We start from the raw sequence: 27,850 nt of genomic DNA, 5'->3' as shown, positions 1-27,850 counted from the left end.
TCACTTTAGATTTTTCTCTAGATGAACAGTGGTGAGATTCCAGAGTCTTTGTGAAATTATCCCTTTTCACCCTGTGTGGAAAATATCAGGAGGGGGGTGGTGGTGGAGAGTAAGGACACGTCAGGATACTCATTTTCAAGAATGTTGAAGTTTGTGAGTAGTCTGTGTTTTCTTTTTGCCAAAAACCTTTTAAAAGGCTTTTATTGAATGAATTTTTAGGAGCTACTTTTTTTTAAGATTTATTTATTAATATTATTTATTTATTTATTTTTGGCTGCATTGGGTCTTCATTGGTGCACGTAGGCTTTCTCTAGTTGCAGAGAGCGGGGGCTACCCTTTGTTGTGGTGTGCGGGCTTCTCAGTGTAGTGGCTTCTCTTGTTGCGGAGCACAGGCTCTAGAGCGCAGGCTCAGTAGTTGTGGCGCATGGGCTTAGTTGCTCCACGGCATATAGGGTCTTCCTGGACCAGGGCTTGAACCTGTGTCCCCTGCATTGGCAGGCGAATTGTTAACCACTGTACCACCAGGGAAGTCCCGAGGAGCTACTTTTTATGCTAATATATTAAATTGAATTGTGCGGGCTTCCCTGGTAGCACAGTGGTTAAGAATCTGCCTGCCAGTGCAGGGGACACAGGTTCAATCCTAGGTCCGGGAAGATCCCACATGCCACGGAGCAACTAAGCCCGTGCGCTACAACTGCTGAGCCCGTGTGCTGCAACTACTGAAATCCGCGCGCCTAGAGCCTCTGCTCCACAACAAGAGAAGCCACCTCAGTGAGAAGCCTGAGCACCACAACAAAGAGGAACCCCTGGTCTCCACAACTATGGAAGGCCCGCACGCAGCAACGAAGACCCAACACAGCCAGTAAATATAAATAAATAAATAAATAAATAAATTTGTAATAAATGAATTGTGCAGATGTTATATTTCACTAGGCAAATCTGTTCAATTTTTAAGCATGTCCAAGTGTCATTTTGATGTTGTCATTTAAAACCAGGAAGGAAAAATCTAATAAAAGCAGGGGGAAATCGTATAAATGTGGTGCTGTAAAAATAGTTCCTGAACACTAACTATTTAAAAAAAATCCCTTCTCTAGATCTTAAGTAACCTAGGAGACTTCCAGTTTCTCTTCATTGATCTGGCAATCATTTTGGTAGTGGTGTTTACAAGTGAGTATTTTGTTTTGTTACTGTTTTTAAAGCATATGAAGTTCTGATATGGCTTATTAAACTTTGGTAAATTTACATGAACAGTTGTAACAGTTCATATCTCTCTGTTTTCCCTGTAAGTATGTTCTTTTATTAGTGGTTGTTTATATTTTGCCCCATTTTTTATTTTCTCCATTTTTTTCTGCAATATTTGAGAGTACGTTTATGTTATCATGCCCCTTTGCCTCTGAATATTTTAGTGTATATTGCCCTAAACAGTCATTCTCTTATACAACTAAACACAGTTATAAAGATCAAGAAATTTAACGTTGATACAGTTTTACCTATTCCGTACCCATATTCAAGTTTTGTTATGTGTTCCAATAATGTCCCTTATACATATTTCCTCCCCTAGTCCCCGAGCCCAGGCTCATAAATTTCATTTAGTTATCTTATCTCTTTAGTCATCTTTAATCCAGAATAGTATGTCAGCCTTTTTGGGGACTTCTTGACGTTGACATTTATGAAAGAAGGTAACCCAGTTGTATGGCTTTGTCTGATTATTCTCAGTAGACTCAGGCTGTGCATTCTTGGCAGGAGTACCAAAGAATGCTGTGTCCTCCTGAGTACATCATATAAGGAGACAAGTTGTTGATTTTGTTTCAGTACTGGTGATGTTTACATCAAAATAAATAATGAGGGTAATGACATCTGATCTATTTAATCAAATGAAAATTCACAAGTCCATACTGGAAATAACAGTAAAATGCTAATTAATAATACAGAAGGAATGATTGGCTTATACCATGGAAGGACCCTGGTCTTATTGACATTTGAGGTCGACTGATGCTTCGTTGTGAAAGGACTGTTCTGTGTGTTATATAGGTTGCTTACCAGTATCTCTGGCCTCTGCCCACTAGATACCAGTGATACTCTCCCATTTGTGACAATCAGAAGTATCGCCAGACATTGCCAGGTGTTCTCTGGGGGCCGAAATCACTTTGGTTGAGAACCGCTGAGTTTGACAGTCTTTAGTGGATGCTAAAACTTGTGAATGAAAGTTGATAAGGGACAGGATTTTTACAAAGTATCTTTCTACAAATTACTTATTAATTGCAAAGAGAAAAATAGAAATGCTATCGTGGAGAAACTTGGTGGACACTACCTTAATAAGCAGTCAAAGCCTTTTTTTATGTTACTGTTACGTTTATATAGCTTCAGACCTTTGTTAATGTCTTCTTAAGAGGAAGAAATATGTATTATTTTAACTGTAGCTTTGTAATTAAAGATTCAGAAATAAATTCTTAAACGTATAAAGGAAGTGATGATATATGCTTATTATTTAGTTTTCTATTTACTTGTGCTCGTATTTTCCTTTGAATTTTAATAGGCTAATGTAAAGAAGTACTCCTGAGCCATTTTTGAAAAAGCCCAAATTGTTTACTTTTACAGATTATTTAAGTATGTATGCCATCTGGCTTGTTTTTTGGACATTTTTCATGTTAAAGATTTGTTAGGGAAAAAGTTTTTTTAATTTCCTAAATGAATCTGACAAATTAATTTAGATACAAACCTTTCCTTTCTTTCTTTCTTTTCAATGTAGTGAGTTTAAATCCTGCCTGGAAGGAACTTGTGGCACAGAGACCACCTTCAGGTCTTATATCTGGGGCCCTTCTCTTCTCCGTTTTGTCTCAGATTATCATCTGCATTGGATTTCAGTCTTTGGGGTTTTTTTGGGTCAAGCAGCAGTCTTGGTATAAAGAATCGCTTCCATATTCAGAGTAAGTTGGTCAGTCCATTAAAAAATATGTGTAAAATGTGTGTAATGTATATGCATGTGAAAATAGATTTAAAATTTATGTAGAAATTGCATGCAGCTTGACTAAGCACTTAAATAATTTGGCCTGTATTTGACTTTATGTGTAGGAAGGTGGTCGGGCCAGGTCCTAATAATCACTACTAAGATGGGGACACTGGACCAGTTTCTTAATTTGCTGCTGAGCCTTGCCTTCCTTATCTGTAAAATAAGAAAGTTGAAATTAATCACTAGGGTCTCTTCTAAACCCAGAATGTTTGTTTCTAACTTCTCTACCCCCAGTTTGGGAAACGACATGTTAAAACCTAAAAAAAATTAAGTAAAGGTATTAAGTGGATCTTTTATTTGCTTATGGGCAGAGTGTTTTCCAGTTCACAAATTATGATAATGTTATTTTAATTAATTACACATAGGTAAAACACAAGGTGTGTTTACCTTTACTGTGCTAAAATTACTCCCCAAATTTAAAGAGTGGGGAGAGCGTTTATTAAAAGTAAGAGGGGCTTATTATTAATTAATGAAGTTTCTTCTAATTTTTTAACTGGTTGGAATGTGACAAGAAAGAAAAATTGGTTTCCTTTGGGAAATAGATGTTGTGTTTACTAATACAGAATTTTTCATGTGTGTTCTAGTACACAGGCAGCTGTTAATACAGCAAGAAGCCTATATGGGAATTCTTCAGATTTGTCCAATGAAACCAATCCTGATAGACATAATATAGAAAATTATGAAAATACCACAGTGTTTTTTATCTCCAGTTTTCAGTACCTCATAGTGGCAATTGCCTTTTCAAAAGGAAAACCCTTCAGGCAACCTTGCTACAAGAATTGTAAGTTTGGCATTTATTGTGAATTCCATCCTACTTCCCTTCTTTAAGAGTAATGCAAGAGTAGAGTTAAAACTGTCCTTTCAAAGTAAAATAGATCTTCATAAATAGAATGAACCTAGTGATTTAGATGTTTACTCTCTTGTTTTATTCTCATGGTAGCTGCCACCCTGAGTTTAAAATTAAAGCCAGCAGTTCTAAACATTCTTGGTTTTCACATCCTATTACTTCTGGCTCCATCTTTTATTTTTACAGCCCATTGCAAAGAGAGTTAGAATTAGAAGCAGGAACAGAGGTTCCTCAATTGGAACAGTGGGTATTATACTTTCCTTCTGGGTGGTCTGCATAGCACCAGCTGTCTTTTCTCATTTTTGACACTGTTCCAGCCAGTATTCACCTGGAATTCTCCATTTCTGTCACCTTTGCATCCACCGCAGAAGGGGCCAGTAGAGTAGAGGCTTGTGCCTGTGTAAGCTTGTCTGCCTGTGGCAGTAGGAGATAGCATTTTGATTTTTCACAATTAGGGTTTGGGGGAAAAATAATCATTCACTATATGTAAATGCTGGTTTTAAGAAGTTGAGAGTCTACTAATTAATATGTGGAACAACTTACCTTTTTTTTTATATAGAACTTTATAGACTTTTGCAGTGTTTTGGGGTGAGTAGTAGTTATTCTTTTGCTGTAAAGGAATGCCAGTGTTCTGGTTGGCAGAATGTCAGGTTACAGATATTGGTGTGACATAGGAGTGATGACTACTCGCATCTCTATCTCATGTTAGAGTTTACAAAGCATTTTCACCTACGTTTTCAGTCTTCTACCCTCTGCTTTGCAGGGCAGCTTTTATTACTTTATATTTTGGACAGGTAAGACTGTTTAAAAAATATGTGCCAATAATAATTGAAATCTGTTTTTACTTTAAAAAAAAAAAAAACCCTGGTATTTCTTATCTAATAAACGGAGACTGAGAATCATATAAAAATCATGTGGGACAGAAAACCTTGCAGAGAGGGTTTATCATTGAACTTTTAAGAGAACTTCATAACTTAAGTTACCTTATTATAAGGTGAATTTAATAATTAAGGTTGATTACATTTTATTTGTAGTTCAGTATTTTAAAATTTCAAGGAAATATTGAGCATGTCCAGGCATAGCTAAAACATCTATCAAAGAACAAAACTTTCTTTACATGAAGAAAACTGGTGTTCAGACTCATTAGTAATAAGTAAGACAGGTACACCAGGAAAGTTACTTTTAGAGAGCTAAGTAAATCCACCCTATGCATACTTCTCCAATTAAGAAGAAGAAAGAAAGAGACTATTAGTTGCCTGTTTTTTAAATGCATCTTTTATATTATTTTGGAAAACTTCCAAAAAAATTAAAGGCTTAAATATTTTGTATTCCCATTTAATTTTAAATTGATTTAAATAAACTCAGTGGTTGATAGGTGGACTTTTTTTTTTAAATATGTGTTAAAAATTATATTTTAGTAGAAATATAACCACATTTCTTACTTATATATGCAGCTCGTGCGTGTCTGTCAGTGGATACAGAAGTGCATGCTGTCATAAAGCATGCTTCCTGGAAAACACAGTAGGAGCAGGAAAGGCAGCATATACACACTTCGCTGATTTTCACGTCTTGTCCGTCTTTCTGTCTGTCGTTGAAGGCCCTGGTTTGGGATATAGGCGGTGCTGATGAGTAGGGAAAGAAAAGCAGAGAAGAGAGTGAGAAATGACAGAAGTAAGGTGTCGCTGTGTAAAGTGATGTACAGTGTAAGGTATGAATACAGATGGAGAGGTTTAGGCTTTCCTAGAGCTGACGTTAGCCTTTCCTTTTCTCCTGCACTGGGATCTGCTAGTTGCTGCTCTCGATATCTAAACAGTGTAATGTACTCAGTCTATCTTGAGGTGATCATTTTTAAGAATTAACCCCAGTCTTAGGCATTTAAAGCATTATGGAGTTTTTTGCTCTCTTCTCGTGGTTCCGTTTGAATCTAATAAGTAAAACCTCATTTCAGCCTGCGATTACCCATTTTCAGCTCTAGCTTAGCCCAGTTATATATTCTTACTTGACTGTGCTATCTTTTCAAGGGCCGTGATCATGTGGACTTAGTTCCAGCGCTCTGTCTTAGCCAGGTGTGATTTCTTGGGGTCTTTGTTACAGCTTTTTTGCTTGCTCCCTGTTATTTACGGTTTTTGAAGTCCGAGTTCTTTCTCAGCTCATGAAGGCAGTATTACTCACCTGCCAGTATCTCTCCTGTTCAGGCCTGTCTCTCTTTTTTCCTGTTCATCTGCCATGCCTGAATTGGCTGGAGCAGGTACTTAGAGGCCTGGCAGGATAAGGTGGCCTCTTTTTTTTTTTTTTTTTTTTTAAGGTGGCCTCTTAAAGACAAGTAACTGAGTAAGGAAGGAGGGAATAGGAACAAGAAAGACCTGAAATTTGTGGTTATGGGTCAGACAGTCCTGGTTAGTATTTTTGAGAAAGGAACAAGAGCGGTATATATCAGAGCCTTAGCCAAGTATTGCAGATTTTTTTACTCTGTGTATGTTTTTATTTTTGAGTCATTTAACTGAGGGGAATATGAAGGGAGTCCTTTTTGGTGCCTTATTTTGATGCCATGTCGGTCAAGAGTAACTGGTACCATTAAGAACAGTTCTCTGATGCCATAGCTGGGACGTATGTGATAACAACTTAAATCTGCTCTTTCCTACAGGATCCTCACCGTATCCCCATTTTATAGGTGAAATAATTTGACTGTGAATGACTTGTTGGTGTTCACATAGCTTTGTGCCAGCATCTGAAACAGAATCTAATTCTTTAACTTGTGGAACATTCTCCCAGAGTTTGTTTTGTTAGCTGTCTTCTGGTGAAGAGTATTCCTTGTACTTCAGTAGGATTACTAAGGAATCACTGACCATGCCAGGAGAATCCAGCAACTGAAAGCACGGTCTACTAGAAACTCATACCTCTCCAAAATGAATACCTGATTTTTCCATTCTTGGTTGAAATCCTTATTGATCTTTTCATTTTGGTGGTTATCTAAATCTGCCAGCCATCCACCTCCCCTGTCAAATTCCTTTGAATAGTGCCCCTTTTCCTCCCTTGGCTAAACAAAGGAAAGATTCTATTATTTATTTTCTCCTTCAAATGGAAATCTTGGCAGAAAGACAGATGAAAATTTGCAAAATACTGTTGAGGTAGATGTAAGAAGTTTTTGAGCTTGGGTAAAAAAAAAAATTTTTTTTTCTGGTAATGTGTCAGGACTAGATTGCAAGTCTGTTTTTGCTTATCACTGTAAAAATGCAATAGAATTTGAAAAACATTCAATATGGGCTGTTACTTTATTGAAACAAAACCTTTTCTGTCTCTGTCTCTTCAGGATTTGTATTCTCACTTTCTTTTTGGTCCTTTTTCTCATTTAGTCTGTGTATATTTATGTATTCATATATTTCCAGCTAGCATTTTCCAAACACTTTTTCTTTAACTGACTATATAAATATTTGAATGGCTGTATAACGTGTATTACTTCCATTGCTGCATTTATTGCATAGAATGTTGTATCTCATGATTGAAATTTTTTTTTTTTTTGCCACCCCTTGCGGAATGCGGAATCTTTAGTTCCCCTAACCAGAGATTGAACCCGTGTCCCCCGCAAGTGGAAGCGTGGAGTCTTAACCACTGGACCACCAGGGAAGGCCCATCCTGTGCAATTTAGTAGAATGTTGAGGGGGAAAATCTAGAAAAAAATTCATTTTTTATCAAAGTGGGTTCCAAATTCATTTTATTGGTCAGTGGCTCATAGTATCAAAAGTTTCCCCACTTTTGGCATGAATGTTAGTATAGCTTCCAGTCTGAGCTGCTAGGACAATACACACACACACACACATATATGTGAAACAATAAACGTACATATATGTAAAACACAGTATTGTTTCTATAGAATATTCTGTTGGCTGTAGTTTTCAACGGACATATTAACAAATTTCATATTTACAAATGACTCCCACATTTAAAAATATTGAGACCCCCTCATTTCCAGTAAATAGGATATTAAACTTCTTTACTCAGTCTAAAGGCTTCATGATAAAGTTTTGGATATCTAAGGTGATAGTAAAGTTTGAGTTTTGAAGCTGACCTCAAATAGGAACTTAGAAATAAATATCCAGACCAGAGGAAGAAGGGGGGTGGGGGGCGTTGGGGGTATGCCAGTGTACCTGAGACTATTTCTGAGACACCCCCCCGTGGCTCGCTACGCATGTGTGTGCTTGTGTACGTGCATTAGAACGCAGGTATGTACACAGGTAACAGAACGGTCTTGAACAGGGAGTTTTATTTTTGAGTTAGGAAAGTGGCACAGAGTGCTGGTGGGTGGAGTTTACCATCCCTCCCTACCACAGCAAGCCACAGGGTTAGCCCAGAGTTAAAGTAACGGATCAGCGCAATTTCTGGGTTTTACCTGGTGTTTTCTGTGGAAATATTTTCACAGAGGAAGGTAATGAAAAAGTGGGATTCATTTAACAGAGATACATTCAATTTAGAATGCCTCTATTTAGGGTTATAACATAACTAACACTGCGAATAAATGTTATCAGCATGTTTACAGTCAACGATAATTGTCTTTGCATATGTTTTCAACGATAATCTCATTTGGCACACACAGTCTAGTCTCCTGTCTGTGAATTATAGATTGGCTTGGTTATCTTATAAAGTAGCTGTCTGTGAGATATACAAATAAATGTCCGTAAGGTCTGTCTCTTATTTTTTATACATGCTGATTATATTCACATCACATAAATAAACCCTTTAGGCCTGTACGATGTATCATACGCTGGGAAATATCATAGAGCGCGCATTGTGTATACTTCGTCAACCTGAGTGGAAGTGTTCAGAACCACATTTAAGACGAACAGCATAGCAGCTGCTGTTATGTGCCTTTTTTTATTTAAAGGAACTCCCTAATTTAGTTGTCTTCCTTTCTTTTTCAGATTTTTTTGTTGCGTCCGTGATTGTTTTGTGTGTTTTCATATTATTCATCATGTTGCATCCGGTCGCCTCTGTTGACCAGATTCTTCAGGTAAGGCTCAAGGAGGCACGGCAGTTGTGACGGGTCGTCTGGGGAGGAGCAGGGCCTGTGAGAGCAGCGGTGCACGAGGCAGCCGTGGAGAATGACGCCCGGAATTACGCAGCCAAATGGGACTTCTGGAGAGTACTCCAGGGCCTAGGATCTGTCCCGCTCCTTTGCTCTTGTGTTACTCGGGAAAGAGACTAAACTGTCTGTGTTTCTTTTTTCCAGGGTCTCTTCTTTCCTAATTTTCTAAGATGCAGGTATATTAACCCAAAGATACCCTAAAAAAACAGTAATAATAAGGAACATAGTTGAAACAGCAGCTTTTGCTGACTCTACCTGTTATTTTTCTTTCCTGTTTCTTCAGGCTTTGCTTCTGGTTCCGTTTCCCTTTGTCCACAAGCAGATTAAATGTCCCTTGGTCTTTAAAAGTAAAAAGCTTTGATTCCATTATTTGATCTGTCCCTTATCAACCTACTTCTTGAGTAGCTGCGTGTGCTGCCTCATCAGGTGCTGTCCATTGAGTCCTTTTTTTTTTTTCTAAAGGAGGGGCACGGATTTCACTGTACATTTATTTATTTTTAAAAGTAATTAATTAATATATTTATTGGCTGCTTTGGGTCTTCGTTGCTGCACGCGGGCCTTCTCCTGTAGTGGCGAGTGGGGGCTACTCTTTGTTGCAGTGTGTGGGCTCCTCAATGTGATGGCTTCTCTTGTTGCCGAGCACAGGCTCTAGGCGCGAGGGCTGCAGTAGTTGTGGCTCACAGGCTCTAGGGTGCAGGCTCAGTAGTTATGGTGCACGGGCTTAGTTTGCTCCCTAGCATGTGGGATCTTCCCGGACTATGGATGGAACCCATGTCCCCTGCATTGGCAGGTGGATTCTTAACCATTGTGCCACCAGGGAAGTCCCTATTGAGTTCTTTATTCTTGTTTTCATTAAAAACTTTATGAAAGATGAAATACTTGTTTTATACAAGAGAATATGCATACATATTTAAGTTGTTCATCATAATGGTAATAAAATAACACCTAGGAGTCCATCATCTAACCTAAAAAAGAGGTAGCATTACCAATGCCAGTAAGGCTCTGTTGTGCACTTTTCTCCACACACCCTGAGGGAGCCACTACCTCATTGTCTTACTTTTCATTATACACTTATCATATATGTATGAAGTCTTAAAAGATAGTTTTGCTTACTTTTGAACTTTATGAAAATGGTGTCTTGCGATCTCTATTTTACTGCGACTTACTTTTTCCCATCAGCCTTGCTATGATGCTACATGCATTTCATTTTCATTGTATGTAGTATTCTGTTATAGGAATATACCATAATTCACTTCTCAGTCCTTCATTGGTAGATAACTGGGTTGTTTATAGACTTTTCCTGAATTAATGGTGCTGATGTGAACATTCTTATACATGTCTCTTAGTATAAGGGAGTGCATAATATTGAAGAGTTCATCCCAAGTACGAAGGGTGGTGTGATGCTGTTGAGAATTTAAAACCAGCAATAAAGCCCACTAAACACCCATCTGCTATTAAGTATCACCCTGTTGTGGGAATTCCAAGCAATGTCAGTGGTAAAATACTGCTTGCATTACCACCTCCCTTACCTTGGCGTACCACTAGGGCAAAGGGGTCTTATGGTGTGTTCTAGTATAATTTTGAGCACGTCCTCTTTAGCTTTGTAAAGTTCCAGTTGTTTTCCAAAGTGATTGTACCAATTTATGCTCCCATCAGTGTGTGAGATCTTTTGTTCCACATCATCGCCAGTGTTTGTCTAGTGGGTGTGAAATGTCGTATGACTTTATAAGTAATTTTGATATATGGTTGGATAGGACCCATGTCCCCACCTCACATTGTTCATCAAGATCTTTTTGGCTGTTCCTGAGCTTTTCCTCCTCCATGTAAATTGTACGTTTAGTTTGTCAAGTACCAGGGTAAGTCCTCTTGGAATTTTTATTAGAATTACACTGGGTTTATCAAAAATTGAGGGGGAGAATATCTGTATTTCTTCAGAATATCTTTCTTCCCTAAAGGTTTTTTACAAGTCTCTGTGAGATTTATTCCTGTAGTATTATGGTGTTTGTTCCTCTGATGAGTATCTGTTTAAAATTGCATTTTGTAACCTTTTATGCTGGTAGAAACAGTGCAGTTGTTGGATGTTCATCTTGTATCCATCAGCCTTGTCGAACTTTATTCTTATAATTTTTAGATTCTCTAGGATTTTGTTTTAGACAGTTATCTATAAATAGTGACTTTTTTTGTTCCTGATATTTCCGTCCTTACGCGTCTATGTGTTTTCATGTCTGTTAACCACATGAAGCGATGTGGTTGTCTTGTTCCTGACTCTACGGGGAGTGTTCCTAGTATTTCACCATTGGGTATATTGTGGGCTGTAGGTTTCTAGTATATGTTCTTTATTGGGTTGAGGAATCTTACCTCTTCTATGGTGTTGTTAACATAAATAGGTGTTTAATTTTACATAATGCTTTTTCTACAGCTGTTGAAATGGTCACAGAATGTTTCTCCCAGGAGAATGTGGTGAATTATAGTCGGCTGATATTCAAATGTTGAACCAATACTGCATTCCTAGAATGAATCCAATTTGGTCATGATGTGTTCTTGTTTTATACCTGCCGAATTTGGTTTACTGTGATTTTGTTTAGGGTTTTTGCTTCTGGTTGCATACGTGAAATCAGACTTAGTCTTCTTTTCTTGATGTTATTGACGAGTTTGGGTATCAAATTTACCTGAACTTTATGTACGAGCATTCCATTTCAAAGACTTTTCCATATTTTAACGAATCCCTTTAATGGATATTTAGGTTGTTTCCTCTGTTCTGCTATTATAAACAGTGCTGTATTTGCAGATTCTTGCACACTTCACTAAGAAGGACAAATGCATATATAGAGGCTAATGTCAGAAGTAGAATTGCTGGGTCAAAGGATTTCTAGAATTTGAATTTTTATAAATACCGTGTTACTGAACTTTGAAGAGGCTGACAGTTTGTAGTCTTAACCAACCGTGTGTGGGCATGTTTCCCCACATGCTTCATTCAGGGATTTAGATAAGCACTTTGAGCAAAAGAAGAAAGTAAAACACATTTATATCATCTCTCTCTCTCGCCACACGTCTTCTGCTTCACAGCCGAATTCTTTTTCTTTGAAAGAATGCTTCATTCAGCTCAGTCTGGTTGCTGCCCCTGCACGTCTGCTGAAATTGCCCTTGCCAAGGCAGTTAACAGCCCTCTTGTTAAGTCCAGTGGGTTTGTCCCCCTCGTGTTTTTTGTTGTGGTTTGTTTGTTTGTTTCCCCTCAGTCTTCCTTGTCTCCTCAGCAGTATTTGACAAGTTAGACATGCCATCGTTCTTGAGACGTTCCGCCTGGAATTTTGTGATGCTTTGCTCTCTTCTGACCTTTTCCTGCTTCTGTGACTCCTCGTTCTCATTCTCCATTGTGGTTCCACACCCTCTGCCTGTGTCTTAAATGTTAGTGTTCCACACATTTGTGTTCTTATCCCTTATCTTACTCTGTCCATTCAGGTGACCTCATCCTTAATTGTAGCTTCACCTGTAGTTGCCATCTCTGTGTTGAAAACTCCTGACTTTGTGGAAAACTCTTAGCCTAGTCTCACAGTTCAGCTTTAACCTGAATATCCACTGACGTACTGAACATTGTATGCGTGGTTCACCCATCAGTTCTCTCATTTAACATGTAAAATACAAAGCGCATCATGTTCTCCCTCAACCCTGCTTCGACTCTGTTTCTTGATACTGCCATTTATCCAAGGCAGAAGTGTGTGTGTACTTGTCTTTTCCTTCTGTTTTCATGGCCAATCTGTTCCTAGGTTTTCTCAGGTTTCTTATTCTGAATCTCTGTCTCTCTCTTTACTCCAATCCCATCTGCCACCTAAAAGGAAACTATTGTTTCCTACTCACACCACCCAGTTCTCCAACTCCCTGGACACCGACAGGGTGTCTTGCAGTTCCGTTTTAACACTACCTGGAGTGAGCACAGACTCTACAGGTTAAGGCCGTGGTCCCACAAGACTGCCCCTGCTCCAGGCGCCAGTTGCAGGTCCCAGACTGTCACCTATACTTCTTCTGACCAGTCAGCTATAAATCAGGGTTCCCACTACCCTCTTGTCAGCTTTGGTAATTTGCTGTCACAGCTCACAGAACTCAGTGAAGCACTTATATTTATTGTTTTATTATAAAGAATATAATGAAGGTATAGGATACAGCCAGATGAAGAGGTACAGAAGCCGAGGTGTGGAAGGGCCCCAAGCGCAGGAGCTTCTGTCCTGTGGAATTGGGATGCATCACCCTCCCAGCACACGACGTGTTGAACCAACTCAGAGACGCTCCAGACTCTGTAGTTCAGGGATTTTTTAAATGCAGGTTTTATCATATAGGCATGATCAATTATTCAAGCAGTCTTAGCCCCTCCCCTCTCCCTGGAGGATGGGGGAGGGGGCCTTAGTCTTTTTGGTGACCAGCCCCATCCTGAAGCTATCCAGGAGCATCGAGAGTAGCCTTAGAAGCTCTGTTTAAGATACTCTTATCACCCCCACCACTCAGGAAATTAAGAGTTTAAAGAGCTCTGGGTCCGGAACGAGGGACAGAGACCAAATATATTTATTTATTATTTTGCCCCCACCACTGCAGTTTAGGCTACCATTGTCTCTTGCCTGGATCAGTATAGCAGTTCCCATCCCTCAAATCCTTGCTGAGCTGTTAGTGTCTTTCTAAACTGTGTTAGATCATGTCACTCCTTAGCACTTGACACGATATCTTAGGTACTCAGTAAATTTGCTGACTAAAGGGATGAATGCATGGATGAGATCTTTTTTTTAGGCCTTAGAAATTAACCAGAGGTTTTAAAGTGAAAACTTACTTCTTAAATTGATTGCATAGTTTTGTGTGTGTGTGTGAATTTGTCTTTAAACAGTGTAGAGTTTTGAGTAATACTTCATTATTAGATCGGTATCTACTTCATTGTTTAAAGATAGGACTTTCTTTTTTTTAATTTAAATAAATTTATTTTATTTATTTATCGGCTTTGTTGGGTCTCTGTGGCTGCACACAGGGTTTCTTTAGTTGTGGTGAGCGGGGGCTACTCTTCGTTGTGGTGCCCAGGCTCCTCATTGCCGTGGCTTCTCTTGTTGCGGAGCACGGGCTCTAGGTGTGTGGGCTTCAGTAGTTGCAGCACGTGGGCTCAATAGTTGTGGCTCACGGGCTCTAAAGTGCAGACTCAATAGTTGTGGCGCACAGGCTTAGTTACTCCGCGGCATGTGGGATCTTCCTGGAGCAGGGATCGCACCTGTGTACCCTGCATTGGCAGGCGGATTCTTAACCACTGCGCCACCTAGGAAGCCCTAGGGGCTTATTTTTAAAATAGAGACTTGTTAGAAATTCATGATCCTAGTAGAGCATGGGCTTTTGAGTTTGAATAGGATTTGTCGATAAGTTCAACCTCTTTAATGTATCTTTAAACCTTGAGTTACTTCACTTTGTGTTTTGTCATCTGAAAAGTAGCTTGTGGCATTGTTGAGGACTGAGTAGATAGTATATGTGAAGGTGTTTGGCATATAATGGGAGTTAAGTAAATTGGAAATTATGATGTAATGCTGTAATATCAAGTGCGTACCGCGTTAGCGTAACTTTTGTCTTACAGATAGTGTGTGTGCCGTATCAGTGGCGGACAACCGTGCTCATCATTGTTCTTGTCAACGCCTTCGTTTCCATCGTGGTAGAGGTAAGCGCTTCGCGGAGTTCAATGGCTGCCGTGCTGCTTTGCGATTCTTGATATTTAATGATAACGGGGGGGGGGGGGGGGGAAGGGTAGGTAACATTATGGAAACCCACAAAGAGGTTGTTTCATTGTAGTTAAATTCATTTAGGCTTCTCATCTCACGTTTTCCATGAGCTAATGATAGTCATGTTAAGAGACGGAGTGGAATTCCGTGGTGGTCCAGTGGTTAGGACTCCGATCTTTCACTGCCGAGGGAGCAGGTTTGGTCCCTGGTCGGGGAACTACGATCCCGCATGCCATGAGATGTAGCCAGAAGAAAAGGGGGCCGCGGGGGGTGGGGTATGACTTAGCTGCAGTCATAAGTGGGAGAAAATAAGCAGTTAGAAATCAAAAATTAGTGCTAGAGAGAAAGGAGAGAAGATTGGTGCTCAGGTAGCCCATAAACTGGCACACCAGCGGCCATGAACATCAGAGTACCACCCAGGTCCTGTGCTGTACAGTCAAATCTCCCATTTAAGGGGGGAGAGGGAGGGGCACTCTCCAGGAAGTGTAGGGAGTGTTAATAATGAGAGAGTTTACAGAAAACATGAAGCAGCCACCGTGATGAACTTACGGAGCCCAGCGGTGATTGCTGGGGCCTCTTCCTTGCTGCCTACTTTTACGTTTTCCCTGGAGGGAGGAGGCCCTACGTACTCTTCCATCCATTGTATGCTGTATAGTTACCCTCCCACTAGGAGTGCCTTTAGGTCAGCTTCTCTGAAAGGAGATTGCAAGTTCTCACTTGCTGCTTAGTAATACAGTTTGGTCTGTTTTCAGAGCTGCTGTTTCTCACTGGTACAGCAGCAGTATATCAAATGAAGAAGGAGATGCACCTGTGATGTTTAATTAAGGGTTTCACAGAGTAGGCTTTTGAATTAAAATTAGGTCATGTGTGGGAAATACGTATACTGTAGAGATAATAGTTCTAGACTTGGAAATTATGTCTGTTATTTTTCTAAAAGAGGATGTGGTGTTTAAATTGGGGCCACAGTGGGCAGTACGGTTATTATGGCACGCATCGTCTACGTTGCCTACGCTAGTGTGTTTGTGCTGTTTTATGCACAGCAGAAAGCACATCCAAGATACTGTATTTTAAAAGCTTTCCTCTTCCTATAGTTTAAGTTCATCTTTTCACTAAAATGTTAAGATAAGATCTTTTGAAAAAACAATTTCTAGGGAATCATTTCTTGATCTCCCTTAGTTTATTCTTGCTATCCACAGAGTTATTTTTCGTCATACTCACGTATAGTTATATATAAATAACACCATTCATTGTTAAGAAAAATACTTCAGAGGAAAAGCATTCTTTTAATATGGGAAAGACCGAAGGATTCAAATAAAAGCCATATTTTGTAGAAAATTTAGAGGCCACATTTTATGAAGAATTTTATGATGTTTTATGTTTGTTGCAAAAGTCCTGTCATTATTCTTTACCCTTTCGCAGTATTAACTGAAATTCTCTGTGTGGAAACCAAATCATGTTTTTCACTAATGACTCAGCATCGTGTGAGCCTTTTTAAATGTATGCATTAACAAAGTAGTATTTTTAATTCTTAACCCACTGGACTGTCTCTCAGAACGTCTTCCTTGACATGATCCTTTGGAAAGTTGTGTTCAATCGAGACAAACAAGGAGAATATCGCCTCAGCAGCACACAGCCACCGCAGGTTGGAATCAGCCCTTACTCTCAGCTCTTCTCATCACTGTGTCCTCTGCATTGTGTAGGCTGGCATTCTGTTGTGTGCTGCTCAACCTTTCCCTCTGTGCCTGGCATTTCATGTTTTGTAAGGAGTCCTAAAAAATTCATGGCAAACATTTGTTGCAGGCTTTTTAGGACTTCAGAAATTTCACAAGCCTCCTTTCCATTCCAATCCCTATGTTCTCTGTGTGTGAAGGTCTTGTCTTCAGTGGTAAGTTCATTTTTCCATTTCTGTCTGACTTAATTTTTATGTTTCCGGTTTTTATGAGTCCCATTAGAAGCTAAATGAGATTCATGTAAAGTTGTGAAATGGGAATTGTTTCTTCATGGATCAGAGTCCAAAGGTCAAAAATCTGAGCAATTTTTTCTGATTTGTGAGTTGCTTAATTTTGGGTGGCTTTTTGGTTTTCCCCAGCATTTATCTCTCATCATTCAGAAAAAATTCCAGAGAGATAGTGTTGGTTTTTATACAAACCATGGTTTAGGACTTTTGGCTTTTTTTGTGGTAAAAAGAAGAGAGAAGCAGGTGAATAAAACCCATTTTTTGGTGTAAGGATGTTGAAATTCTTGATAGAAAATATAGTTTAGTCTTATTTTTGAAACCAGTACTGTTGAATCGCAGCTCTGAGCCAGCTTTTTGAGTATAGAGAACTCGGCAATGTGACGTTTCCCTCCCTCGTTACTGTCGCGTTGCTGTTTGTAGTTGGGTGATATGCTTCATGGACACGAGTTCTAAGCCTTTCACTCCTCCCAAGCCAGGAGGAAGCTTTCCAAATTCAAGAGGATTCCCTGGCATGGACCCCTCACTTATTTAAAAATAAAGCCTTCTTTTACCTGAGTAGCTATGTCCTGAGCTTTGCTTTGGTGTTCATTAGGCTTGATGCTTGGTGTCGTCACAGGATCACTTTATGAGAGGGTCTGTAGAGCACTGTTTCCTTTTCTAATGGTTGATGATGAGTAGGGATAGTTTTGTAATGAAGTGATAAGTCTAAAATCTGCTTTAGTTTCTTTTTCTCAAAGCAGCGTAGTGCCCCGTTGTCCCTGGTAAGTATGACCAGAGCTGTGTCAGAGGCTCAGGTCCCTGAGCTAAATCTCCGCTGTGTCTTGGTTACCTCACTACGTTACTTCGAGGGGTTAACTTTGGGTCCTGTCATCAGTCCTCATATAAAATATTTGTACTGGAAAGGCCTTGGCCAAGGAAAACATTTCTGTTGAGTTTTTAGCTTTTGCAAAGAGATCTCTGACTATTGATCTAAACAGGAAACGCAGGTTCCGAAGAGGACCTATACCCTAAGTTAAAGTGGGTATCATAAAGCTGTAAAAAATGTAACTTGGAAAGCCTTCCTCACGTTTCAACCAAAATTAAATGGCAGAAAATTGAGTCATTTGCTACATCTGTTTTCTAAAAATTTGTAAGTAAGCACGTGTCCTCATTATTTTTAAGAGTTTGTGCCTCTCATGTGAAGTTGTACCTCTGAAGTGGTCTGGGGAGAGAGTGGAGGGAGAGAGTGGTCTCGAGCAGGGAGGCTCCAGCAGGCCCCATGTGTTAACCGGTTCTGAGCATCAGTGAGTAGACAAGAATTTTGGCCTTCAGTTTCTAGGGTCATGATTTAAGTAAGAAAGCATTTTTAAAATCATTGGCTTTAGAAAGAGAGTTCTTAAAACCTCATAGCACAGAATGCTATGCTTTCATCTTCAGACACTCCCGTTTGTACTGTGCTCTCACTGTTCGTGTTTGTGACCCTTGGAGAGAGCCCCTCCGTTAGTCAGGTTACTGTAAGGCTATAGTTCTCAACTAGGGATAAGGCCCCCCACTCTCCCGGAGACACTTGGCAGTGTCTGGAGACTTTTTTGTCACAATCGGGGGCGTGGGTGTTGCTACTGGCGTGTCGTGGGTAGAGCCTGGAGGTGCTGCTAAGCAAACATCCTACAGCAGCACCCAGCACAAAGACTGTTCAAACCAAGATGTCAGTAGTGCCAAGGCTGAAAAACCCTGTCATAAGGTGAAAAAGAAAGTAGAGATGAGAGTGACCTGCTTCACCTAGGAGCCCGTTCTGTGCTCTTTCCTACCAAGAATCCCGTGAGGTCTTCTCAGATGGCAACTCCCAGTCTTCTCTTAATGTTGGAGAACAGCCTTGTTTCTTTGTTCCTTCTTTACCATATAGACCCAGAGACCATTGAGTAGGATTCGAAGCTTCAAACCTAGAGACCCTGGACTAGGCTCCAGGTCTTACACAGTTGAGTTGGGAAGTTGAGAACCTCACCTAGAAATCTCTAGTAACCATGTCCAAAATATCTGGTGATCTGCAAGGCAGCTCTGCAACACCTCCAGAACCCTTCCACTCTTAAGGTGTTTCTAACTTGGTTTTGTACATAAAGAAACAGCATTCAGTCAGCTTGCTGTGGTTATGCAGCTTGTGAGTGGCCACGCTGGGAGTTGAAGCCAGGGTTTCTGATTTAAGAGGAGTGTTTTTTCCACTGTGCCACACTGCCTCGCATGCTGGAGCCATAGAGATGCAAGCTGATAGAACCAATCAAGTGACAGAATGGAGACAAACAGGAGCTATTGTTTTCAAAATGTACTTTTTATGGTAGACACTGTGAGGCATTTTGTATAAATTCTCTCTAACTGTTACAACCACCTAAGAGATGAGGATAGAGAGGCTAAAGATATTCGTGTCTTCACAGATGAGGAAGCGGTGTTAGAACTGCAATTCAAGTTCAGTTTTATATGGGCCCAGGACCATAATATGCCTGTAACAGAAAGCCTCCATCTGTTCTTTAGAAACCAAATAAACTTTTTAATTTTATTTAGTAGTAGGCATTTCAGATAGTATGTTTACTTGGCCCGCTGAACGTATGTGCAGCCAACCTAGTTTAGATACAGGAAAGATTTTTATATAATAGTCATTTATTTCCCATAGTGGCTCTTTTTCTTATTAATGCTCAGTGGCTCAGTAAATGTCCATTGTTAAATAAACCATTGGTAAATAATCAAAGCTAAAACTTTAATGTAACTACATATTCTTTTCCTAGAATGATCTTTGCAGCCCCAGATGTTAACACTTATTCTCTGACCCCCCCACCCCACCCCAAAAAAAAGAAAAAAAGAAAAAGATTCTTGAGATGGCAGTGCTTTTCAAGTAAGGGTATTCATTGAGCTCCACCTTTGATCTACTGATGAGACGTCTTTAGTGGAGGGCCCCATCGTCAGCTGTCTTCTGTGCAGCTTTACCCGTGTTTGAGATCTGTGCTACACGGTCTCTTTCAAAGAAGCATTTGTGCCTGTCCTGTGTGTGGTAAACTGAGGCTGCTTAGTGGTAGATGTGGAACTGGAGTCATAACATCATGTATTTTGATAATGCCTGAGAATTTGTCCTGATTATGTTTTCCTTTTGGGGGAAAAATCCAGATGTTAGCTGTCGTCTTTATGCCACTTAGGATCTTATTCGAGCTTATTTAGATAGAATTCTAATTTTGATTGTCTTTGTTTTATATTCAGGATTGGTATGGTAGAAGACTTTTATGAAAACTACAGTACCATTACATTTCCCACATAAGCATGGCTTTATATCTTACATACTACCTATGAAAACATTTCCTAAAAAGACACTGCTAGGAGCAGGCTGGCTTTGGGGTTCTAGGATGAACAGCTTGGACTGGTCTAAGAAGCAGGAGAATTTTAGCTGTGTATCTTTCTGAAAGTTCTTTGTGGTTTTTCTGCTGGGCTGTGGTAGCCATGAGGGATACCCTTGGTTATTTAACCATGCCTTTCAGGAGCAGATCACAGGATCCACTTGCTGGGGCTCTTGTGTGCTCCTGCCTTAGGGACTGCACCTAGATGTTTGGGGAGGCCTTGGCGCTCATTCTAAGCTCCGTGATGCTGCAGCTCTTTCCTCTCCTTGCACAGTGCTTGCCTTTGTCCTGTTGCAGCTGTCTCCTCTCTCTTGATTCAGTTCTCATTCTAGCATGCCTGTAGCACTGTTTGTTTTCTCTACCAGTGAATTACGCTGTTTGAGGATGTCTGTGGTATGCGTGTGTTTGTAAACTAACAAGCCTGTGCTTGCTTACAGTGCGTTTTTTGTGTATGATATGTGGGAGAGGTGAGGGTACAAGAACAAAGTATAAGTCAGATTACAGTGGAGGGGGCGTCTCTAGGGTTGCTTGTGACTCAGTTTATTTTTAAGATTATAACAAGTGTACATTGCTTTTAATAGACATGGTTTTTAAAAAACGCACATTAATGTAAAAAGAAGACTATTCATTTGTGATTCTGTTTGCAGTGGAATTCGTTTGATTTTTATTGCTTGCCTTATATTCCACAGGTGGAGAATGATGGATTTGTGTGTGTGTGTGTGTGTGTGTCTGTGTCTGTCTGTCTTACATTTGAATAGACTTGGCTGTGACTTTCCTTAACTCAGCCTGTTATGCATTGCTTTCAACCTAGTGGGCTCATCTGGAAAGACAAGGCCTATATGTTTCTGCCTTCTTTTTTTCTTTTTTTTTTTTTTAAAGTCAGCATTCACCATTCACTCCTTTCTGTGATCCTTTAACAAAACTACTTGCTGTAAAATAAAAAGTGACAGCTTTCACATTGATTTAGGAACAGTGATTTTTTTCCCCCCTGCAATTAGATTGAAGAATTTAAACACCTTGGGGAAGAGATACGTCCAAGTCGTGAACCGTCACCTGAGATTACGTACTAAGGCTTGTCATACTAAGTGTGCCTGTCCTGGAAAGGAATTTGTTATTTGGGTCACCTGAAGACTCCTATATCTGGTCTCTTCTGTATTCTCATGCTAAATGTTTTCTTGTGGGCTTCCTCTAAGGTGACGATAATGACTCTTTTTAGCTATGACGATAAAGAGGCTCCTAGATGAATAGTCCTCTAATCTGTATCCCCACGAGCCCACCCCACCCCTAATTTAATATCGCTTACTTGCGACCAACCAGTTTTTGCCTTTAAATTTAAATTCTTGGTAGTGCTGCAGCTGACTGTGTTTTGTCGACACAGTAAACTGGAAGGCCTTTTAAAGCCCGTGGTCCTTGTGTATCAGGCTCTGGGCGCTCTGCCGCCTGCCCACCCTCAGTTTTGAGGAAGGAGAGGGTAGTAGGTTCCTGGTGGTTGTCTCAATAAGATGAGACCTACCAAGTCAGAGTACGAAGAATTTTGTTTGTTTAAGGTCTGTATTGGAATATAATTGGAAGAAGTTTTAAATAAAGAATTTTCATTTTAAAGTATTTTTGCTATTCATTGGCCAATTTAGAAAACTGTGTTTCAGGGTCTGTGTTACAGCACATTTGCCTTTCTTCATCATGAAGTTATTTTGAGAGTTAACATTAGAAGGCCTCTCTCAGTTATGTTGTGCTTCCATTTTGTTAGGTTACAGTTGACCCTTGAATAACGCCAGGGTTAGGGTCGCTGACCCTCCCCACAGCCAAAAACCTGCTGTGACTGATACAATCTAACGGGCCCTCTGTGTACGGGGTTCCTCTGTATCTGCAGTCACTCCGTCGTGGATCATGTAGCACTCTGGTATTTACTGAGAACATCTGTGTGTAAGTGGACCTGTCCAGTTCACACTCATGCTGCAAGGGCCATCTTACTTCATTTGAGATTAGACCTGGTTGTAGCCTAGGCTATATGTTGGTGGCAAAATAGAGTAACCTGGGATTTTAATTTTGCTTGGTAGAAGAAACAGCCAAAATAATTAAGAATTGACTGTTCTTCAGAAGTAAATATGACTACAGGTCTCAGCATAGTCATTTAGTTTTATTTCATGTATTTCCAGTTTCAATTAAGACAAATTCTGAGGGCCTATATTGAATTTACATTTTTGTACAATAACCAGGGACTCTGCTTTCTTGTTCTCCAAGAGCTATTTATCTAAGATCACATCAAGTAAAAACATTAGGATTGATCAGAGAGGGTTTCTGTGACAGCAGAGCTTTTTATGATGAAATAATACTAAGAAATAGTACTTTATTCCTTTCTATGTACCTCTTTCCAGTTGTGGAGCACTGGGGAAACCATCATTATAAAATAAAATTTTTTTTTATGTTAACAAGAATGTGGTTTTAAAAGAAGTGATTGACATTAAACATGATCTAACTTCTGCTTTTGAGCTACAGTATTTACATAATGCTTTGAAAGGTGACATTAACAGTAGCTGCGGTATCTTTATACTGTTTTCTTCCCAAAATGATCAGGTGCTTAAGTTGCTAGAAGCAATAGTACCAAAAGATAATTTGGGATAGAATGAGGGTTTTCATATTAAATACTGAAAATTTTTTCTCTTTCTGAATAGTTTACAGTTATTCTTAATACATTAGATATTTTATGCTATGGAATCATAGACTCTAAATATGCACATTATTTTAAAAATATATCTGCATGCAAGAGGAGATAGGAACGTAGGATTAAGTAAAACAAAGTATAAATTACATGGATAATTTAAAAATATAATCTTAAAAAAATAATGTTCCTAAATAATTGAAAGCTGACTTTTTTCCATTAAGTGTGGATTTTTTTTTTTTTTCATGTATTTGCTGTGCTCGGAAGTCATTTCCTCTTATTTTTCTGTGCTGATGAACGATGCTTTAACAAACCTGTTAAAAACAGCAGCTCTTAATCTACTGAGTGTTCCTTTTTTTCCTTATTTTCTTAGGAGTCAGTGGATTGGTGGGGGAAATGCTGCTTGTCCTGGGCCCTGAACTGTAGGAAGAAGATGCCAAAGGCCAAGTACATGTATCTGGCTCAGGAGCTCTTGGTTGACCCAGAATGGCCACCAAAACCTCAAACAACAACAGAAGCTAAAGCTTTAGTAAAGGAGAATGGATCATGTCAGATCATCACCATAACATAGCAGTGAATGGGTCTCAGTGGTGTTCTAGTGGCAGTATTGAGAGTGTAAACGTTGGACTTTACCTAATCCTGTGCTTCAGAATGGCACCTTTTCAATTTATGTCCCTTCTAATGGAGCAGCTGATTTGAGAGCCTTTTGTTTTTTTAAACAAAACAAAAGAGATTGGCCTGTCAGTTCAATTAATAATCAATCTATAAAGCCCTGTACCTTCATTCAGTAACTCTAAATAGTACATATATATTTCCAGAACTTGCTTGTTACCCTCAGTGATACTGTTCATAGGGTACAGAAGAAAGTTGGTATCTGGAAGGTGTTTAGATATCAGCTTCTAAGACTTAGTTTATGCCTTTAAATTTATTTTCACAGCCCCCTGATTAGAAAAAGTCATCATTTATATACAAGCCCTAAATTCATGATTGATGAAATGGGTGTTAATTAGCCTCCAATGAAAATAGGTGGAAAGCCTGTTTTCGTTTGATTTCAGTATTTCTCCCAAAGTAAACTTTGTACACATACAGTTCCCTTTGATAGCCTAGAGTTAGGAGTGAGTTTTATGCTGTTACTTACAGAACAACTCAGGTAATTTCCATTTATGGTTTTATATTTTCTGTATAAACTGCCTGGGTTTTATTTTTTCTAATCAGCAAGGTGCTTCACTGCCTTCTTGAGATGTCCCTCAAAGCTATTAAATGAATCTTACGCTGTGTGTGGTGTCAGTAGTGTAATTTGCTTTAGTTGAATGTTGTTGAACCCTTTTCAGTAGGAAAAAAGCTTATTTCTTTTGGCAGTAGATGTAGCTCTATCTTTCTAGTATCTCTTCATACCTGTTTTTTCCTCTCAGGTTTTATACTATTTTAAATGTCTGTTTTCTTCTACGTCTTTAGTTTACCTAAAGACATAGGATAATAGTTTTTTGTCTTTTAGTTTTTTGAGTTAGAATTTTACCTCCTAAATTTTTAAAGGTTTGATGTATGTTTCTCCTGTCAATAATGAGGCTTAAACAACGAGTGGTTTTGAATGCTATTTTTTCAAAGCAATATGAACCTGGCGAGTTTGTTGTATGCCATTAGGTGGCGCCAGAGGTCAGAGCTTACCTATTTTGGGTTGGGTTTTTACGAATGAGCATGTTTGGTTGTGGAAGTTTCTGGGAGGAAAAAAATGAAATAAAGTTAAAAAAAAGACATTCATTGAGTCAAAAGAAATGTGGAAAATATTTTTCACCTTTCTGTTTTGCCTGGTTAACGTTCAAATTCTAAACAAAATTAAGGTAATTAAAAAATTCCTGTATAGGTAAGATCTAGCAGTTTGGCAAAGCCCAACGTTCTGATAAACAAGAAAACTGATACTGCTGGAATGTGGACACTGCACTCCTAAGACTGTGTGATCTTACCCTGTGCTCTTCCTTGACCAGCAGCGTGCTTGTGCTCTGCTCCCAGCTGATACGTGTTCACCAGTCTGATCAGATGTCACCCAGAACCGTAGAACCACGTGGTTCTCATTTTTTTATGCTGTGGAGACCTGATGATTTTTGGTAACTGCAGAAAAATGTACGTTACGCTCAGGATCACTGTTACTGCTGTGGCCACTGGTGATTCTTACAAACACATAATCAGAATTTTCCATCAAAACGTATGATACTGTATTAATACACATTAGATAATAAGAACAGTTATTCCATGAATGATTCTATGAAGCTATGCATCTTAGACCTCTCGAGCTGTGAGTTAGCACTGTTTTTATAGTTACTTGCTCTCTTGATCATTGTGTAGTTTCCACATTCAGTTCACTTCCAGTACATAGGAGTGTTCGTCTTCAGTGATCTCCCACAATTGCAAATTTTATTCTTTGACTTAAATACTGAAGCATATAATTAAAGTAATTGCTAAGTAGCAGCTTAAAAATCTCACTATCAGATTGTATTCAACATCTTTAAGAGCATGATCATAAAGAGCTATATTTTTGACACCCTTCCCCCTTTCTTAACATTTAGATTTTATAAGAGTTTTGTATCACATCTGTCTATATTGTTTTCAAAGGAATGAGGTTTTTAGGTAGGTGGACAGAAGCATTTGTAGGAGGTTGTGTTTGAACACAGACCAGGTGGGTTGTTCGGGTTGTAATGGATGGCTTCCAGAATGTGCTTTGGAGACTGTCTGTGAGTCCGGGGGTGCGCCCCGCTCAGTGCCCTAGGTGGATGCGTCCTCTCTCTGTAGGCCACCATTACATCGTCATTTTGATTCTGAGTTTCACATTAAATTATTTGAGTGTATACAGATCTAAATTTAAAATCTGTACATATGTTATTTTGATGTATTGAGAGGAATGAATACTGCTGATTTAAACTGTATTTATGCACATGCTGAAGGGACAGAAATGTCCGGGAAAGTAATTGTTAAATGATAGGCAACTTTTTAACTTTTTAAATAAATAAGATTTTTAACGTGTGTCTCCCTCAGGGTTGTTTAAAGTTTTTTTTTTTTTCCCCTCCCTTAAATATTATAAATAGTGGTAACTATGTTTTGTATCTTCTAGCACCAACTGCTGTAAAGCAATGCTGCAAATAATGCTTGAATAAGAGTGGCTAAGCCAACAACAAAATAAAAAGTTTTTATATTAGTTTTATAATCCTTACATTTGAAAGCTTTCCAAATTGTACTTGCATTTAAATAAAACTGTTGCGGTTTTTACTGTTATTTTGTTTCCCATGTTTATGAAAATACTGCACAGTTTCAGAGGCATGGAAAACTGTATCAGCGTTTATGTATTCTGTTCCCCAAACGGCTGTGGATCCAGTATCCAGAGAAGAGCAGAGTTCCAGCTTTAGAAAACATCCTAAGATTTCATGCATGCAGTTTTGACACATCTGAAGAAAGGCTTTTGTATATTTATGGTGGGAGGTGGTTGGGAACTTTTAACAAAATGTTAATTTTTGTACAGTCTGTGGGCATTTAACATATTTTTAATGTATTAAGATTTGGTAATTATGTGCACATTAAATTAATAAAATAGTTACTTCTGTTATGATTTGTGAATTCCCTAAGACTTTGGATTTTTTTAAGTAACTTTATATCAGAAGTGATACTGCATCTTTATATTTTTAAAAACGTATTGCTGCTCAAGAATGGTACCCTGATGTCAAAAAGGCATACATGCAAAATTGTACATTTAGTGCTGTAAATAACCTGAAATTTTTTGATTGAAGCTGTTCAAAATAAAGATTTAAATGAATGATTTAACATTTCTTTTTCTTTTTTTTTTCCCTGTGTCTTTATATACATTTGTTTGCTCTTTAGTTACACGAAGCCGAATCCCTCTCTGGATTTATTTTCCTGCTTAATACTCCCTGCATTTCTCTCCCCCCCGCTCTCTCCCTCAACTTTGAATTTTTCAAGAAAAGAATGCAGCCTTCCACATACCATGTCATGTCTGTGAGCAGCCCATGGAAACCTGTCAGGTACCGTGTAGAGCCAAATGTCAAGTGTCGAGGCCAGAGGGAAATGGTGAGACAGAAGACTAGGGACTTAGAATTTATGAACAGTTGGGAAGATCAAACCAAAAGCTGATGCCATGTAAGCCATGGTAAGTCTGAGGTGACATGGCATCCGTGGATGCCAAAAGAGTGCTCCGTGGAGCAGGAGACCTTGGAGCTGACTGCCGGCCCTGGGAATCCCAGGGAGGGCAGGATTGCTGGGCCTTGTGCTTGGGTAGGAGGCCTTTCCTTGTGTCACAGGTTCTGCAGGAGCTGTGTGTCCTCTGCTATGAGCCGTGTGGGTGGTTGGCTGGTGTGAGACCTAGTTTGAGCCTGAGTTCCTTCCATTCACTGTGGGTAGTGTAGCACATGGTCTTGCTCCCTGCACCACAGCCTGCTGGTGGCAGCACAGTTCTGCATATCTCACCTTCCTCCTCCCCCTCCGTCACTGCCAGGTACTTCACTCTGGGTGTATACTGCAGGGAAGCACAGAGGGAGTTCTAGGAGTTTGAATGAGATCATCCCTGTACCAAGTTGGGGCTGTGGTTACTCCACACGTACGGAGACATCCCTGCTGTGCCCTGGCCTCCGAGTCTTCCTCCCAGGGGGAGAAAAGTGTATCTCATTTGGGTAGATACCTGCTTTTGAATGGCCAAACCCTGTAAGCTAGGGTTCTGTGACTTGGATACAGAAGCTGCCATCTTAGGACAGCAGATTCCTGACTTGTTTCATGGATCCAAAATCCAAAGGATTTGAAACACTGGTACCGTTATTACTTCAGTGCTCAAAGTACTTCTCAATACCTCATCAACTTGTTCATCGAATGAACTCAGTGTTCCTCCACTGTCTGCAACGTCTGTGCCCAGTGTTCCCTTCTGGGGCCATCAGAATGTCCTCTCTTCAAAATGCAATTCTCATTGGAGATCTTCCTGGGGGAACAGGCTAAAGAAGCTTCACCTGAATTTTTTTTTTTTAATTTTTAATTTTTTACAATAAATGCATCTATTTAGAGTGTACAATTTGGTATCCCCATCTCCCAATTCATTCCCCCCCAACCCTCCCCACTTTCCCCACTTGGTGTCCATATGTTTGTTCTCTACATCTGTGTCTCTATTTCTGCCTTGCAAACCGGTTGATGTGTACCATTTTTCTATAGTCCACATATATGT

At 39.4% G+C, this 27,850-nt stretch overlaps 1 protein-coding gene across 10 annotated transcripts in view; it reads left to right on the top strand.

Annotated features, from left to right (window-relative positions):
- Positions 1–26,434, top strand: part of ATP13A3 (ATPase 13A3) — an 80,899-nt gene extending 54,465 nt beyond the window's left edge. For 9 of the 10 annotated variants that reach the window (XM_057738291.1, XM_057738293.1, XM_057738284.1 and 6 more), the window contains 7 exons: positions 1,095–1,167; positions 2,750–2,927; positions 3,595–3,791; positions 8,774–8,862; positions 14,531–14,611; positions 16,225–16,314; positions 23,015–26,434. In XM_057738291.1, the coding sequence (XP_057594274.1) occupies positions 1,095–1,167; positions 2,750–2,927; positions 3,595–3,791; positions 8,774–8,862; positions 14,531–14,611; positions 16,225–16,314; positions 23,015–23,212 (906 nt within the window). In that variant the 3' untranslated portion in view covers positions 23,213–26,434. Of the gene's footprint in view, positions 1–1,094; positions 1,168–2,749; positions 2,928–3,594; positions 3,792–8,773; positions 8,863–14,530; positions 14,612–16,224; positions 16,315–23,014 lie in introns of those variants that run through there. The other variant, XR_009054241.1, reaches the window with a different exon arrangement.
- The last annotated feature ends 1,416 nt before the right edge of the window (positions 26,435–27,850 follow it).

This window comes from Hippopotamus amphibius, chromosome 6 (genome assembly GCF_030028045.1).
Source record: "Hippopotamus amphibius kiboko isolate mHipAmp2 chromosome 6, mHipAmp2.hap2, whole genome shotgun sequence".
Classification (NCBI taxonomy): Eukaryota; Metazoa; Chordata; class Mammalia; order Artiodactyla; family Hippopotamidae; genus Hippopotamus; species Hippopotamus amphibius.
The sequence above is the reverse complement of the archived record's forward strand: the minus strand, read 5'-3'. Positions and strand labels throughout refer to the sequence as shown.